This window comes from Varanus komodoensis, unplaced genomic scaffold (genome assembly GCF_004798865.1).
Source record: "Varanus komodoensis strain SLA01 unplaced genomic scaffold, ASM479886v1 scaffold7_3, whole genome shotgun sequence".
Lineage (NCBI taxonomy): Eukaryota > Metazoa > Chordata > Lepidosauria > Squamata > Varanidae > Varanus > Varanus komodoensis.
Window position 1 is genome coordinate 8491237 of NW_025336480.1, and position 18203 is coordinate 8509439.

The following is an 18203-nucleotide window of genomic DNA, read 5'->3' on the forward strand; positions in this document are numbered from 1 at the left end:
AGAGTAACTGTTCAGAGTGTTTGGCAGCAACTAGGGAGACAGAGGTCTGAGTCCTCAACTTAGCCATGAAGTTCACCAAGTGACTTTGGGCTAGCCCCTCATAGGATTGTTGTGAGGATAAAATGGAAAGGAAGAGGATTGTGTAAACCACTTGGCTTCCTTGCAAGAGGTACAAAGATAGGCTATAAATGTCATAAAAGAATAAAAATAAAATGCAGCCATCTCCAACCGGAGACCAATGTGGGAGTAAGAAGCATCTTAAGCCCCCTTTGGCTGAATTTTCAATCTTCACATCAGCTTCCAGCTGCCATCTATGGGGAGGAGTTAGCATCTGGCAGAGTTCAGCTGAAAAGTTCTGCTGGAAAACTAATGGTAAGGGAAAGAAAGAATATGTTTATATACAGACACACAACTATCCCACTGAGGATTGCAGCTTTTAAGTTCAAAAAAGAGAAAGTATTGTGGGAGGAGGGCTACATATGATTGATGTCACATGTACTTTAAGAATATTGAAAGAGTCCTGCTGAATTGGGCCAAAAGCCCATCTGGTCAAGTCCTCCGTGGCTAACCAGGTTCCTCACTAAGAAGCCCACCGGCAGGACAGCACTTGTGAGGTTGGGTGTAACTGCACCAAATCGGATGCAACTGCTTAGCTTAGTTCAAGGAACGTGAAAACTGTTTGGCCAGAGGCTCCGAAAGGCCCCTGGCCACACTGATGGGGAGAGAACAGTGACAGCGGCCCATTGTTCCTCTGCCAAGAGCAGCTTGTCTTCTCTGAGGGCAGCTTTCACAGCCACTATTGGCACATCCTGCAGTGTGTACTGTGGTGCTTCTCAGCTATTTTGAACTTCAGCTTCCTCAGAAATTAAATTGCTTTTGTCTTCTGACATTCCTCCCCCTGCCTCCAGCACCTGCCATCTGTTCCACAATGGGAGAGTTCATTGCACACATCTCGTCCTCCCTGTCTTGAGTCTTCAAATGATGGCAAAGGGTCCCTGTTCAGTGATTTAGGAAACATGCGTGGCTGGCTGAGGAATGCAGGGAATTGTAACAGTTTTCCTCTGCCCATCATGCACAGAGTTGCATTCTTATTATATCTGAAGGTTAAACTTCTTGGACAATGACAGAACATAGTTTATATTCTACAAAATGATCTGCAAGTATATTTTTCTTTTGAAGAAATGCAACGTTTTACATATGGGGTTTGCCTTGGAATTCAAGAGGCCCACCCCTTGATGGCAGTGGCTGTCTTGGTTTCCAGCAGGCTGTTGCAACCCAACCCAGGCAAGGTGAGACAGAACAAAGACCTATAATTGGGACATGCTGGGCATCGCAGGTGTTTTTTTTTGTATAAATTTGCATAGGATGGAACCTTTAAGAGTCAGAGTTGGAAAAGACAGGAGGTTATGTTCAGTCCTGGTAATCCTTATTTGTTGCATATTTACCGGGTCGTTACTCATAGTGGCAGCATAACGTTATATCTGTGCGAATGAGAATCTCTCTGGAATGTTGAATTGTAGTGGTTTTGTTATAACCCTACACGACAAATGATATCTTTCATACATATTCTTTAGCTGACTTCACAAAAGTATGCATTTCCACAACTGGAATTCCTGACACCTGCCATTTATGCAACCCCTTCGATGTAAGAGGAGAATAGTTATAACTTAAGTAGTATAAGCACATCATTACTTGTTTTTGTGCTCCATAAGTTGCTCTATTGTACCAAGAAGTCACACTGTAAATGGCATGCATTCTGCTTTTCAAATCAGAGAGAGAGGTAGAGGAGTAAGTACAGAAAAGCCTTACAGGTTACGGGTGGTTATAATCACCCAGTGGAGGAGAAAAAGTTACTGTATGTAAAAAAGTAAACATTGTGTGAGTGGTGATGTTTAAAATGTCAGTTAATAAATGGTATTAAATCATGCCTTAAAGGGGAATAGGTGAACAAAGAGAGCATGCCATTCAGCTGGGAAAAGACTTAAGTCAGGCTGCTTAAAAAATTTTGATCAACCAAGCAGTGGGGAGATGGAACGTTGAAGAGGATGCTGAGCTTTCTGTCACACTGTCTGCATCCCTTGGATCCGGACTGTTTCATTGGCAACCCTGAACATTTTGTGTAGTTGGACTTGCTCCGGAGATAAGAGGGGGAAACACATTCCAAGGTTCAGGAGAGCAGGATATACCTCCCCACTAATGGATTTGCAGAGCAATCCTACACATGTCCACTCAGAAGTAAGCGTGTGGAGGATTATAGTACCTGAGCCCTATCCAGGTGGGTCCTTCAGCAAGAAATTCTCTCTCAGCCTTCTGCAGCCTGCCATCCTCCGGATTACAATGTCCAGGATACTTTTGCTGGTTAGAGCTAGGCATTGTAGTCCAATACACTGGCGGACACTTGGCTGACTCTGACAACTACACATAGGCCAGTATTTTCAGCTGCGAATGTTGTAGATAAAATAAAGCAGGTCTTAGTTTCAGACCTGCCAAAACTGCTGTTTGGGCTGCAGTCCTATGTGCACACTTAAGGTGGGCGTGAGTGCCACTGAATCCATATTTTTGGGTATGCGTGCATCGGATTGCAGGCAGGCAAGCTCTTTCTCTTGTGACTATAGTGCCCTCTCCGCAAAACAGCAATCACAGCAGCTGGAGCATTTTAAGGGTGCCTGTAATAACAAATGTGAAATGCCGCGAAAATGCCAAGACGTGGATTTTGCGGTGCTATTTTTAGCTTGTAGTTTACGCTGTTTTTATTAGTATCATTTAAATGCAACATCGCTATCCATATTCGCCAGATGCACGTCGTCGTAGCCCGAGCGAGGAAAAGACTACAGTTCCCAGCATCCCTTCCCAGGAATGCCGGCAGCGGCGATCGGGCAGCTGCCTGCGGGCCCCTCCACTCTGCGGGAGCCTGCCGGGCTGGGGGCTCGGCTGGGGCGCCGCTTGCAGGGCGCTCGCCGCGCCGCACTCCCGGGAGCCCCGCGGCGCCGAGGGGAGGACCTCGTCCCGCGCCCGAGCCAGCGTGAGAGGGGGAGTTTCCAGGAAGTGGCCATATTGGATCCATTCAGTGGCATCCACCGAGGCGGCGAGAGCAGGTCTCCAGCCCGGCGGCTTCCCGCAGCCTAACGAGGTGCCCCCTCGCCTGCTGGCCCCTGGATCTCCCCGGCCATGGCCGCGACGGACCTGGAGCGCTTCTCTGTGAGTGGGAGCCGGCGGGCGGGCGGGCGGGCGGGTGGAAGCCCCTGCCTCTTTGTGGCTGGGCAGAGGCGAGGCGAGGCGAGGCGAAGGCGAAGGCTTGCCTGCGGGGAGCGGCGGGCAGCCCCCTGCCCGAGCGGAGGCGCCCAGGCGCTCGGGGCTCCCTCCTCGGAAGGGGGCGCCTTCTCCCGCAGGGGAGCTCGCGCCCCAGCGCGCCCCGAGCGCCGACTCGCTCCCCCGCCCTCGAGTGTGTGGCAGGGGGTGGTGTCGCCCCCCTTCAGGCTGTGCCTAGGGCCGCACGGGGAGGGTGCTCATCCCCTTGGTCGCTGAGGAAGAGTGCGTAAACAGGGGGTGCTGGCTGGAGAAGTGCTCCAGGGTTCTCGCAGTACCCCAGAGCGCTCCGGCCAGAGGGGTTGCATCGTTGACGGGGGGGGGGGGGCGCCCACGCGCCGCCTCGCCTCCCCAGCGTTTCGGGCCCTGAGCGTTACAGTGGACTTTTGCCCTGGCCTTGCAGCATCGCTCCGGGCTTTGCTGCAGTGGATCGGGCGCTGGGCTTCAGGAATGGAACTGCCGCTGCAGCATGTTATGTATCTTTTCTGAGGGTCCAGCTTTCAGTGGGGCTTGCCTGCCCCCGCCACGGTAAGACCCATTGGAGAACAATGGGACTTGTTTCGGGGGAAGCTCGTGTTTGGGTGGCTGTGTTGTAATTGCTGCAAACGGCCCGGAGAGCTTTGGCTGTTGGGCGGTATAGGAATGAAAATAATAATAGGAAGCGTGTCTCCTTAGTTTTCAGTGAGCTGTCCTTCTATATCCTTCCTTGAGGAGGTTGGTAGTGGTTAGAAGGGATCCACCTTGGTGGGAAACAGGATGCATTTTGTACCTCCTTGGTGGGAAGGTAGGATGGCAGGTTATCAGCAGAAATGTTGTCTACAGTAGGTTGCAAAGATGCTGCTGTATTTGTGACTACATAGGCTATAATTTCTTTTAAACGAGATGCTTTTGATATATAGAGAGGCAGAGTGATTGGGACTAAATTCCTCTTTTCTGCTTCAGCCATCACAAGCAGTTGCAATTATTTATTATTATATTTATATCTTTCCTTTTTTTCTTGTAGGAACTCAGTTATGGACTGTAGTGGCTTGACATAGCAAAGTTGTAGAAATGTGCTGCTCCTGTTGCAGCCCCATGTATTGCACTGAAACTATCCCTTGCTGCTGCTGCTTCTTGGGGGTGCCAGCATGCACACACAGTTCAGGCTGTATTAGCCTCAAACTTTAGTTAGCTCTGGATTCCGCAAGTGGCTGCTCACAAGTTTGTGATGCAATATGCAAGATAAGAATTCAACATGGGTGGATGAAACTTGGAGCCCAGGATGACTTTATAATCAGTGATTCATGCTATCGGCTGCCATGTTTGATGTAGCTCCGTGAAGGGGTGGACTCTCTGTTTCTCAGGATCTCGAAATGCTCCAGTTTCCCATTTGCCATACATTCTGCTTGGCATCTACTAAAACAAACAGCTATTTTCTCGCTTTCTCTTTCAGAATAATTTTTGAAAGCTGATTGTCAGACTTCTGTGTGTTCCATTATCTTTACTCAGAACACAGCCAATGTTTTGTTTCACTTGCCAGATGGCTTTGGCCATTGCAAATCCTTAATTGTGTACATGTTGGCATCTCAACAAGTTAAGAGCAAGGGATGGCCTTTTAAGCCAACACTGTGGGTGCCTCTGAAAGGCAAAACCAGTTAAAAGGTTGATTTGCACATTTATAAAGCACACATTGAACTATGCCTTGCTCTGTGTTTGAAATGTCAGATGGAAAGTTTGGAGTGTGTGCTGTGTATGTTGAGCCTGAAAGAATTGATTATTGTTTTGTTGAGAAGAATTGGAGTATTATATATCTAACATACATCTGTTTGCATGGACACTGTATATAAGCAGCCACACATTGTATTGTATTTGGATTGTGCTCAGTGAAAGACACTGGTTAGAACCATCTGATGTTGCTTTGCATGGTATGTGTATCTGACTGCCCAGCTGAGTAATTACAGTGTTTTCTACATGGCCTTTCTAACTTGTGCTGATTCACAGAAGCTTATTCTCTAACCATCTGGAAGAGACCCTTTTTGGGTGCGCATCCTGTGCCAAAAGCCAAGTGGAATTCTGGGCTGTGGAAGAATCTAATCTCCATTAGGTTTATGGCAGTAACATAAATAGCAACTTTGATTTCCAAAGCTGGCTTTTGTGCTGTGCATTTTCTCAAGATGTGAGTTCTTTAATAGCTCTCTGGAAAAATTGCAACAAGGTAGAAACCAACACCTTTGTTGATGGTGCTTTGGTTTGAAAAAGGCATCTGCTACAATGTTGAAGCAATTGCCACTCTAGAGAGCTTGTTAACACTTGTTTTCACACATGCACCCCTTTTCAGCAGGTATTACATGCTATGCAGTCCTGTTGTTATTGTGTTATTTTAAGTTTGTTCAGATACTGCGTTATTTCCCCAGTGGAGTTGTCTCCAGTGGGTCAAGTCAGGTTGTCTTCCTTAGGCTGACAAGATCTGTTGCTGAGTACAGAACTATATTATGCTATATCATGGAGCTGCTTGTGTAAATGATTTTGTCAATTTTTCCTGGGATATTTTGTGTGAATGTGGATTTGGGCATTGTGAGTGGGGCTGGACAGCAAGGATACCTGACCCATATGGCTTCTATCGTTAGTTTACCAATAAACTTTGGGAGTAGTGGCGGAAGAGATGATTGAAAGTACTCTCTGCATACTAGCAGTTCGTGGCCCCAGGGGAAAAATAGCACATGCTCGGGGTGAAATGTATAATAGAAACTGTGATCATGGACAAGTCAAGTGCATGCACGCACACAGCCCTTTAGTAAATTGAGTTGGATCTATTCCACCTCTGTGTCTGTATAGGCACCTTACATGGACCTCTGTCTTGGAGACAAGCCAGGAGGGGAGGGATCTGGTGTTAAGGAAGTCCTCCCCTCCCTGCCCCTCCTAAGATATTTCTGGCTATAGCTCTATGGTCAGGTGATGGGAGTATCAAACATCTGCAGGGTGCCAGGTCATAGAAGCCTGTATTGAGGCGAAATCATAATTCACCTGGGTGAGGTAGCCTAGCTGGTTCACGGAACTGATTTGGATGTAATGCATTTCCTGTAGGTAGGAAGAGGCACCATATGATCACCTGCCATGTGTGTGCATGATTGGGCACCACCTCCGGCCATGGCTTTCCAGCATATGTGCAGCACAAGTCTGCACAGTGAAAGGATGAGCGTGTCACACAGTCATCAGCAAAGATCTTAGGGATTTCAAGCTTGTAAACATCCCGTTGTGCCAGCCCACGGAGAAGGGCGATCCACAGGGTGAAAGAAAGACTGCAGTGATACCCGACAGAGTAAAGCACTGTTCCCGGGACCATTCTGGCAGTCGGGGCAAAGCTGGAGGCTGGCATGGACACTGTGGTTCTAAGGGGTACCGTGCATCTGCATGGAAATCATGTGGAGCCACAGGATGCCCGGGTGTTCCTGTGCTGTGCGTCTTCTTATCATGTCCATCATACGTACAAATGCCATTCCTCTGGTCAAAGTGCATACACTGAATGACTATGGCCGTTCCATAGCCAAATTTGTGGGGAATCTCTACCTTCTGTTACTGATGTTCAAACTAGATGCAAGCATGGAGATGAAAGGGATCGGCATAAATGGAAGATTTTATTAAAGCAGGTTCATTTCTATTCTATTTCAGTGTTAATGCCTTGCAACTATCCATCTGGATAGTTACTGTAAATCCATCAAGAATATTTAGCACAGAAGAACATTGCTCCAGTACCAATATTAGGAGCACTTGGAGTGCAAAATAAAACAGAAACAGAGCATGAAAGGTCCAGAAAGTGAAAGCATCGTTCACATGAGGTGAATAGCACCTGTAACTTGAACTGGTTTTGTAGGTTTAAAGACTGGTGGTAGGTGTGGTCAAAACCTTGTTTCTTGTGGAAAAGAAACAAGTTCCTTTGAAGGGGTTAGAATAACAAAGGGCACTTCACTTTTCTATACTGGGAATAGCCCAACTTCTTATGCACAAGCAAGGAGGGTAACCATAGTATTTTTGAATAAGTGTATGCACAGTTCTTCTCCCCCAAACTGGTTTGTTCTCCCTGACATCCCTTCTCTTCGTTTCCCTCAACAATCTTGAAACAAGGATGATCAACTGTGCAGCTATCAGGATTGATTCTTTGGACAACTCTCAACCTCGTCTGGTTTCCAGCCTTATGCAGCCCTCACTATGGGCAGAAAGTAGTGGATGCACATGACTCCATCCATTTATTTGGATATAAAAAATTTCTAACTATTTCAGTAGGCTGGGACATTTTGGGTTTTAAAATTAGAGACCCATAGCAAAGTGAGGTTCAGATAAATGCAGCACAGAAAAGTTACTTTACTTCCTCCAAGGAAGAAAACAAGATTTTCTGTCCCTGCAATATAATACCTGAGCAGGCCTGTAGTGAACCAGAGGAACCAGGTGGCAGGCTATTAAAAATTAGTCTGCATGTAGAGTGCTCTACGGAATAGTTGTATTATTGCTTTAGGTATTTGGGGTGTGTGCTTTGTGTATTTTATGTCTGTGAAGTGGTAATTAAAATGAAATGTTGAGAGCTTGCTACAACACTTGGTTACGTAAGCTTTAGTGCATCAGGATGCCCTGCCTTTCTGTGACCTTATGGGCGACCTCTGGAAGATCAGATCAATACTAATTAGTGATGTGCTCCAGCTGAACAGCCCTGCCCAGCCATGAATTTCACCGAGCTGCCTTGGGCAAGGCATGATCTCCTGGTCTCATCAGTCCCGTGGGGCTGTTAGGACACAAATTGAATCTTTGCACTAAAGTGATACAGGAACAGATGCTTTTTGTTCTGTCACCTTACCGGGGCGGTGCACTGATACGTGCCAAGCTAGTGCCCATGTAGGCGTATAATGCATAGCTGTATGACATGGGAATTTTTGGCTGTGCCTCTGTGCATTCTTGGTAGTCAGACCTCTGTGGGAACTATTGCTGAATAAACATGCTGCGTAAGTTGGGCAGCGTGTTATGCTGACAGGCTGGTCTGGAAGCCGATTGCCTTATTTTGATCAGGTGCCAAAAGGAGGCTAAATAATGATGTTCATCTTTGGTAAATTTTGACTTTATGACAATATGGCTGCAAATGGGATGGAAGCCTTGGGGCTAACACTTGTGAATGCCTTTGTCTTCCATACAATAGTTGGTAAATACACTTTGTTACTTCCGCTCGGGAATAGGGCTGAATATTGTTGGTTTTTCCAGGTCTCAACCCACTGCAGACAAGGGGTTGAGCCCTAACAGGACATTTTCCATATTCTCCCACAAGGGTCTGGGTGTGCATGCACGTGCGTACGAGTATTTCCTGAATGAATGAGGATTACAAAACGAGTCCACCAAGAAGTGTATGACTGCCTTGTTTCTGTTTGTAGGAAGGATGGTGTTGGGTTTTGTTACTGTTTGCACAAGAACGTTCCAACATATCATCTGAAGGGTGTAGTGGTTAAGAGCATGGGACTGGGACTCAGAGGATCTGGGTTCCAGTCCCCCCTCGGCCATGGAGCCAACTGGGTGACTTTGGGCCAGTCACAGACTCTCAGCCCAACCTACCTCACAGGGTTGCTGTTGTGGGGATAAGTTGGAGGAGGAGAATGATGTAAGCTGCCTTGAGCCCTTTGTAGGAAAAAGGCAGAATATAAATCTCAATATAAATAAATAAATAAAAATAAAATGCTGCCTGGAGAGCCCTGTGCCATGTGATTCCGCTGACTGTGTCACTTGGTTCATGATTTTAGCCATTGCTTGACAGAGTGTATCTATGCACCATGAGCAATGATAAGAATAAAAACATTCATCTCTGTTTTGTGCATGAGGATGGTTCCATGCTTGATTCCCAGCGTCTCCAGGTAGGGCAGGAAAAACTGCTTGAAACTTGGAGAGCCATCACTGCCAATCAGTGATGGCCATATTGGACTAGAGGGACCACAGTCCTGCTCCCCAGAAAGCAGTTTCCACTCTGCTTACGCAAAGCTTTCTTCATCAGGTAGCTAAGTGTTTTGTTTCTCCAAACAAGATAGAGGGCTTGTGAGCTTTGACAGATGATATTTTTAACTGTGTTTTTTTTAATTATAACGTTAGTAATCCTGGTAGCACAAGTGCTTTGAGTGGATTATATGGTAATACAAGAATAAAAACACAGTACACAGCAAATTAAATCATCACTGTTTGAATTGGGCCTGAAAACTGACTGTGATCCGGTGCAGTGAATCACTGGCATCAGGTGGTGGCATTGAGAGTCCCAGTTAGCAATCTAGCAGCTTGAACTGGGTTGGTTGAGGTTTCCAAGCCATTTTAAAAGATGGCTTCATGTACCTTCGCATTGCAGTAATCCAACAGGGATGTTATTTCAGGCTAAATCTAGAAAACACGCGTGGAAGATAACCTTACTAGAAGGTAAGCCCATTGCATTCAGTGAGGCCTCTGCCCAGACATGCTTAGGATTGCGCTGCCAGCAATACGTAGCAAGGCCTGCTTTGAATGACATGCCATGGCTCTTAACCATGACACAAGTTGTGGCCCCCATGGGTGCAGTATCGGACCCCCACTTGGGGGCTGTCATATTGTGTGAACCTGAAAAGTGTGGGTTATGAGTGGGTTAGACAACCCTCACATAACCTGTACTTGACAGGTTTGCATGATCCACATTGCTAGTTGAGGTTTCATATTCAAAAGGAAAGTGGAGTTATGGCAGGAGAATTGTACTGGCAAAAGACGTGTGCACGCACCACTGTTTATTGAACTGAGAAATGCTCAATTATTCATCTGGTTTGCAAGAAATGGCAACCCAAGGGGATGAGAGAAGATTGAGCGAATGTGCTACCTCCTGCCCACTTGCTGCTTCTGTTTTCTTTCCACTATTGTCAAAACATCTCCTTGAAGCTTAAGATAAACTTTCAAGAATTCATTGGAATGACTGGAAGCAGAAAAAAATCAGCAGATCCTTAATATACCCCAACCTCAATTTGATGCAGGGTTCAGGAGATACGTAGTTAAAGGCTTTCTGCAGCACATGTTTGGACTCCGAATCATGTGCAGAGCTAAAAATATTGGAATCCTTCTGAGCATGTGCAGAATGCCCATTTCTTCATGATGCATACTGGGATCTTGTGTTGGGTTTTGTGTATGGAAGATGGAACTGCTTTGGTTTTTCTCCTCATAGGAGGTTCTCGCTGTGGATTGTTCACAGGAGGTGCCCCTGAATGTGCATTTAAGAGGGGATTGCTGGACTGGAGAGCCATATCTAACATCCTGCTCTTTCTTGCCCCGACTGCTGACAGTTTTGAAGCTCAGACTTGCATTAGATGGCAATGGTTTGGAATGGGCTTGTTTTCTGAAGCAAAGCCAGCGTTTCACAGGCTGTGTTTTCAGAGGAGTCAGTGTGGCCCTACCCTTTGTGGTTAGATGCAAAATATGACTGGGGAATTATTATAAGAAGCTGACAATTGATACTGGCTAACCTGGGAACCTGGGTTTGCTCTGTAGGGCGCCAAACTGCTAATGATTTTATGCTTCACCTCCAGCCGCCCAAGCTTGGTATAAAGCTTTTAGAGTGTTCTTGGCGAACAGAAAAAGTTAGGAAAACATTTCAGAAATGTTACCAATAACTGAAGCAACCCTGTGAGAACGGGTCATGTGTTCCTGTGCTCTTATTTCATAATAGACCACAACTGTGAAATGTTCCACAGAGCTTTGCTGTGGGAAAGTTGGCGGCTGTGATTTCCCTCTGAGCTGCCTTGCAACTGGCTTGCGGTACTTCCTACCTCACAAAAGATACAGGACAAAGAATGTCCTTCCTTCCAAAGGGAACTGTGAGGGTGGAGTGCACAGGTTCCTCCTTCCCCACAGCAGCTTGCTTCCCCCTCGTCTTAGCCCCCTGTGAATTGTAGCTTTGTTTTGGTGTACCTAAAATGATAGAGCAGTGAGATATATACAAGCACAATTAAGTCAGGTACAGATCCATGAGAGCAGCAATTAAAAAAACAACAACAACAGCAGAACAGATTAAAAGCAGCTGACATTATATGCAGGGATACTTGGCAAATAAACGCCTCCCTGTAACACTGCAGTGGCATCCTAATTGGCCCCAGGGTGTCACCTTGAGTGTAGGATATTCTGTAGGCAGGGTGCCGTGACTGATGAAGGCCCTCCACAGTGGCTCCCCATATAACGCCGGTTCGTTTTGAGGTTACAGAGGAGGATCAATGCAGAGTCCAGGCATGGTGATGCGACCGAAAGCGGCATTGCTGGTCCTGACCCCATTGGACCTTGACCTGCACCTCTTCTCCAGGGCCCCAAAGGCCCCAGAGCTGTTCCGCAGAGCCCTGCATGCCCATTCGTGCTCCAGACAGGCGCTTTTCCAACTTAATTGCTATGTGGGGGACCAGTTCTCAAGGGGGATGCGGTTGGGGGGAAGGGCGATGCATCACTTCCCCCTGCCTTGATCTTCGGGAGAACAGCTTCCCTGGTTTAGGAGGGCGCCTGGTAAGGGAAAGGGCAGGCATTTAGGGTATAGCAAAGGTAGGCCCAGGGAATATTGCTTAATAGGAGGGGAAAGAACATTGCTTTTCTCCGCAGTGGAAACTGCAGGCTTTTGTACGGTGCAGAGATGAGATGGTGGACAAGCAGGTTTGGTGCTCTTAGGGAGACGCTCGAATCGCATCATGATCTCAACTGCCTAACAGAAGCTGAAGTAGGTGACTGTGCGCAGAGCAGAGGGGCCCACACATGCAGCAGTAACTCTGCAGCAAAGAGAAAAGGAAAGAAGAAAAGGAAAATGGACCCAAGTCCAGAGATAAAGAAACCGCTTCACCTCTTCCCCAAATCACTTCAGAACATAAACTTTAAAAGCAGGATACCATTTTGTGTGCCTGAGGGAGGAGGAAAAGAGGACTTGAATGTGGGGGACGATTCTTAGTGAGGCCAGGTCTTTGATATACGCAAGATTAAATTGTAACAACAAATGTATTGGAAGAGTATCTGTTGTGGTTACATTTTATATGGAATAACACCAACCAGGGAACTCTGTACTCCTCTGTAATAAAGATCACATGTCTGAAACATTGTGGAGGAGGAGGGAGGGTTCTGCGCTGGACAGATTCTGGCTACTTGCCGTGGCCTGAGAAATGCTATGGCCACGGGACTGGCTTCCTTCCCAACAGGGAAGCTCTTGCTCTGAGGCTGCATGGTGCTAGGAGCACCTGGGAAGTGCAGCGTGAGTCAGGGCCCATGTTCTGCCCTCTTTCTGAGTGTGGGTAAGGTTTGTCCTCTCAGTTGCATTGCACCTTCCAGATTGTGCTTTGCTGGCACCTTCCTATTAAGGGCAATAAAGGACAAAATCCTATGCAAGTTTAGACTGGAACAAAATTCCCAGCATAAAATTGCCTTTGGTGACACTGAGAAACAGCATACATGAACTCTGAAATATTTTTATCGATGTTAAAATGGGAAACTGCACATAGAACGTTAAAAATAAAGATAGCTATGAAGAAAAGCTGCCACATCAGAGCCAGAGGGATAAAAGCACCAGAACAGAAACCTGTTGTTGGTTGGTGGTGGTTCTAAGTACAAACAATGAGAAGCCATCTTGGTTATGGTTTTGATATCATAGTGAAAGATCTGGAAGTCTTAGGATACCTGCATGCGTACCAGTAGGATGGAGCATGGAACTCAAGGCCCCCAGCATCTCTTAGAGGTGCAAAGAGGAGCTCAAAATTGTGAAGACAATGTCTGCAATAATCCAGAAGGAGAGGGAGACCAAAGGGATGGTGTTCCAGGGCTCAGGTAGGTAGGGAGCTTGGGTTCCCTGTGTATTTCAGTGAAGCTTGCTTTCAGTTAAGTGTTCTTCATACAGGACACAGAATTAAGCTTTTTCTAAAACTAGAATGTGAGGAAAGTGTTGATGTTGTTGCTACGTGAATCTGGAGTTGGCTTTGCGGTTAAGAATCATCTTGTCCCCATACTTGCCAGTCTTCCCAAGGGCCTGAACGACCGGCTCATGACAATGCATCTCCCACTACCGAGAGGAAAGCAAGCCACACTGATCAGCGCCTGCGCACCCACAATGACGAATCTGGATGAAGTAAAGGACAAGTTTTATGAAGATCTCGATGCCCTACTCTCATCCGTGAAGCTCACCGACAGGCTGATTCTACTTGGCGATTTCAACGCGAGAGTAGGATCTGATCACTCTGCCTGGGATGGCGTCACTGGAAAAAATGGAATCGGCAAATGTAACAGCAATGGCCTACTACTACTGAAGACATGTGCGGCTCATGATCTGATCATCACTAATACCATCTTCCGCCTGCCCACTCGCAAAAAGACGTCCTGGATTCACCCACGCTCCAAGCACTGGCATCTCATTGATTATGTTGTCATGCGGAGGAAAGACAGACAGGATGTAAGGGTGACCAAGGCCATGCCGAGTGCCGACTGTTGGACTGACCAGAGACTCATCATCTCCAAATTAAGCCTTCACATCAAGCCTAAGAGACGTCCACAGGGAAACAAAGCTGTGATGAAAATTGATGAAAAAGATCAATGTCAGTAAACTGAGGAACTCCCGACACAGCAACTTCACTAGCAGAAGATCTTGACAACCAACTCTCAGAGCTGCAATTAGAGGAAAATGCTGAGAAGGACTGGGAACGCTTCCGGGATATTGTGCACTCTTCTGTACTAAAGGTTCTTGGACCCTCACACAGGAAACAGCAGGACTGGTTTGATGAAAACGATGAAGAGATCAAGGCCTTACTTTCTGAAAAGCACCGCCTTCACCGCGCTCATCAGAACGACCCGTTGTCAACAGCTAAGGAAAATGCCTTCAACAACGCTCGCAGGACTGTACAGAGCAAGCTTCGCAAGATGCAGGACTCCTGGTTGAGTGCCAAAGCAGATGAAATCCAGTTTGCTGATAGAAATGATGCCAAATGGTTCTATGAAGTCCTCAGATCCTTGTATGGACCTCAGCCTTCAGGGAGCTCCCCTCTACTGAACTCAGATGGTGCAACTCTCATTACTGAGAAGATTCTGATTCTACAGCGTTGGGCTGAGCACTTCTAATCTGTACTGTACCACTCATCCTCCATCAATAACGAGGTGATTGACAGAATGCCCCAGGCGGATATCAACCACAGCCTGGATGCCCCACCATCAAAGCCTGAAACCCTACAGGCCATCAGCCAGCTGTCCAGTGGCAAGGCCCCAAGATCTGATGCGATCCCAGTGGATGTCTATAAGGAAGGTGGTGCAGTGCTTCTTGACAAACTCACTCAGCTGTTCCAGTCCTTCTGGAATCAAGGATCCATTCCTCAGGAACTGAAAGTCCGTCCATTGTACACCTCTACAAGAGGAAAGGAAATCGACAAGTCTGTGATAATCATAGAGGAATATCACTACTCTTCATTGCAGGCAAGATCCTTGCACGTGTGTTGCTGAATCGCCTGACTGACCACCTGGAACAGGGTCTACTACCTGAGACACAGTGTGGCTTCCGCAAAGAGTGTGGCACTGTGGACATGATCTTCACAGCCCAACAGCTCCAAGAGACGTGTCAAGAGCAGAATCATGAACTGTGCACCATCTTTGTGGACCTCATCAAGGCTTTTGACACTGAGTCATGAAGGTCTGTGGCGCATCATGTCGAAGTTTGGGTGCCCTGACAGATTCATCCTGATGGTATGTCAGTTCCACAACAGCATGACAGCTTGTGTTCTGGACGATGGAGAAGCTTCAGAGGTCTTTCCCATCACAAATGGCGTCAAGCAAGGGTGCGTGCTGGCACCGACCCTGTTCGGCATAATGTTTTCAGCCATGCTGACAGATGCCTTTTGGAACAACTCCTTGGGAGTCAGCCTGAATTACAGGACCGATGGGAAACTGTTCAACCTGCAAAGACTCCAGGCCGTCACCAAGATAAAGGAGACTGTGCTACGAGACCTCCTTTTTGCTGACGAATGTGCCCTGAATGCTGGATCAGAGCAGGAAATGCAAGCCAGCATGGACAAATTTGCAGTAGCACGCGACAACTTTGGGCTCCTCATCAACACAGAGAAAACCAAAGTGATGCATCAGCCAGCTCTGAAAGCCCAATACCAAGAGCCCACCATCACAGTGAAGGGACAAAAGCTGCAAGCAGTGGACCAATTTACATACCTTGGCAGCTCCCTTTCCCACGCAGTGACAATTGACATTGAGGTCAACTGCAGAATTGTCAAGGCAAGCTCTGCATTCAGGAGACTGCGGACCAAAGTGTGGGACCGCCGTGGAATAAGCCTTGCTACAAAGCTTAAAGTCTACCGAGCAGTAGTGCTAACTACCCTGATGTATGCCAGTGAGACTTGGACAGTATACAGAGGCACGCTAGGCAACTGAACCACTTCCACAAGACTTGCCTCCACAGACTTTTGAGGATCCGGTGGCAGGACAAGGTGCCAGACACAGAGGTCCTCTCCAGAGCAGGCCTGCCATCAGTTCACACCCTGCTGATGAAAGCCCAGACACGCTGGGCAGGCCATGTTGCAAGGATGCCAGACCACCGCATCCCCAAACAGCTCTTCTATGGTGAGCTGTCTCAAGGAAAGCGATCGCACGGGGGACAAAAGAAGCGATACAAAGACACGCTGAAAGCCTCTCTCAAGTCCCTGGTTATCGACACCACCTCCTGGGAGACCCTGGCACAAGACCGATCGACATGGCGCACACTGATCCACCAAGGCTGCCAAACTTCTGAAGCCAGAGGGACAACCATAGCACAAGAGAAGCGAGCACTCTGTAGAGCCAGAGTTGCAAACGTTGCAACAGTGGTGCCCACACATGTCTGCCTGACATGTGGCAGAACACTCCGTGCCCGTATCGGCCTTATCAGCCACCTGCGGACACACTGTGGACAACTCACAACCCGTTAGATGTCAAGGTCCTCATCGAAAACGATGGACGAACATCACTGATAATTGTGTAGTACAAAGTCCATATCTTGTGCAGAGCTTGAATGAAAAAGTTTCAACTGCAGGAGCTCTCACCCCTCTTTACACCAGTGAGTATCCGATTTTGGCATGGGTCTTTAGGACATGCACTTGAGCCACCTCTCTTTGTCTTTTCTCTCCCCGATTTGCCCCACCAAGTTGCTGTAAGGGTAAAAGGGGATCACCCTTGCCACTAGCCTCTCCCTGATGCCCTCTGGGTGTGTCGGACTATAACCCCAGGCAAATGGGCATGCTGAAGATGGGAACTGTAGGCTGAGCGCCTCTGGAAGGTGGCAGGTTGGGGGAGATTACTCTGGATTCCTTGAGAGGAGGTTCTTGTACAGACATGACAGTGACCCAGAGGTCTTGGGCCCAAGTTCAAAATTGCTAAGAATTTTCTTAATAGAGCTGTCGATTTAGGACTTAGGATTTTAAGACCTAGATTTCAAATATGTTGTGTATTAGTTTAATACATTTCCTTTGTTGAAGAACTCTGAAAGTAGTGATGAAGAATGAACATTTTTAATTCCTCTAAACGTTTTCAAATGAGCAGTGGCTTGTTAGCATTACTGACTTGGCCTTTCTTTTCTCTTTTCTTTTTAAGCCGGACACTGTTTTCATTTTTCAGTGTGACCTCATTTGAGGAATGGAATTCTTCTGCTGAAATCATGAACTATCTCATCCTTTAAGGTCATTCTGGAGGAAATGTCTTTCATTTTTCTGTTTTGCTTTATGGTTTCCCTCTGGGTTCATTAACTCCTCCAAGGCATCATTTCGGCCTGCAGAAGTGTGTTTTGTTCTGTCTACCGTAATTTGCTTGGCATAGGCGTATCTGGCTTGTGCCACAAGTTTGCATGTGGGAGTTTCATTGCCCCTCCAAATAAAAAAGGAAATGTGTTGCCCATGCAAACTAGCATGTCAGGGAAACAGGCTCTGACATTGTCTTCACCCTTCCAGGCTAATTTTGTAGGCAGAGGACATATTTCTTTGGTGGAACACCAAAATGGTTTGAAGTTGTACAGCCCTGACAATGGTTTACCACTTCAGTGAGAATGGAAGGTTTGGACAAACCCTATGTTTAGTCCTTTCTCATGTGTAAACTTTGAGTAGCTTAGTTTAAATAGGGCAGCAGCAACAAAAATCAGAAAAAATGGTAGATGCATGATTCTTCCAGTTTGTGCTTGGCTGGGGTCATTCCTAAATGTTTAAACATCTGTGCAAATACTTGGGCAGCTATTCTTTCAGTGGACACAGGGGTTAGGTTTCTGACCTGAACTCTTTGGGTTTGACTGGTTTTTCTATATTTTGCAGTTTTCCTACAAAATACTCTTGACAGGTAATAAATCCTATAGAGTGACAAATACCTATTTATTTTGGCAGGCCTTTGGCCCATCAGCCAATTTGGAAATATGTTATAGTTAATGGATTGTTTTTATTGATTTGCATCAATGCTTTAACTTTCTCCTTTATTACAGTTTTAAATTTGGATTTTACTGCTGCTTCACTGAATGTAATTCTATTTTATTCTGTTTGCATTATTGCTCTACCTCCCGTGATCACAAAAGGCAAAGCGCAACTAGTACGTACTGGTGCTCTTGTAGCAGCACACTTTGTGATAAGAGGCCAAGGAATTGGCATTATGTTGCAGTGTTCAAAATCTGCACAAAGGCAGGGAATAGAAGAACTCTGTGTAAATGCCTGCTGGCACGGTGGGAACCTGGAGCCATCCGAAACAAATTTCAGCAGCTGGCAGAAGGCAGTTCTGCTATTCTGTCCCAGCCGGTTTCCAGGTTTCCTTAGCAAGTCTGTTCTGCTCACAACAGATTCCGCAGAGGTGCAGCTGTAGTGTGGGGTTCTGCTCTACGTACATCCACTGGGAGTGGCAGGTTTCCTCTGCCACACTTTATTCCCGTGTGC

At 46.8% G+C, this 18203-nt stretch overlaps 1 protein-coding gene across 2 annotated transcripts in view; it reads left to right on the forward strand.

The window, feature by feature from the left end:
- The first annotated feature begins 3057 nt into the window (after nucleotides 1-3057).
- The window catches only part of SEPTIN8 (septin 8), a 60083-nt gene continuing 44937 nt past the window's right edge, over nucleotides 3058-18203 (forward strand). For both annotated transcript variants that reach the window (XM_044454140.1, XM_044454141.1), the window contains exon 1: nucleotides 3058-3198. In XM_044454140.1, coding sequence (XP_044310075.1) covers nucleotides 3169-3198 — 30 coding nt within the window. In that variant the 5' untranslated portion in view covers nucleotides 3058-3168. The remainder of the gene's footprint in view (nucleotides 3199-18203) is intronic.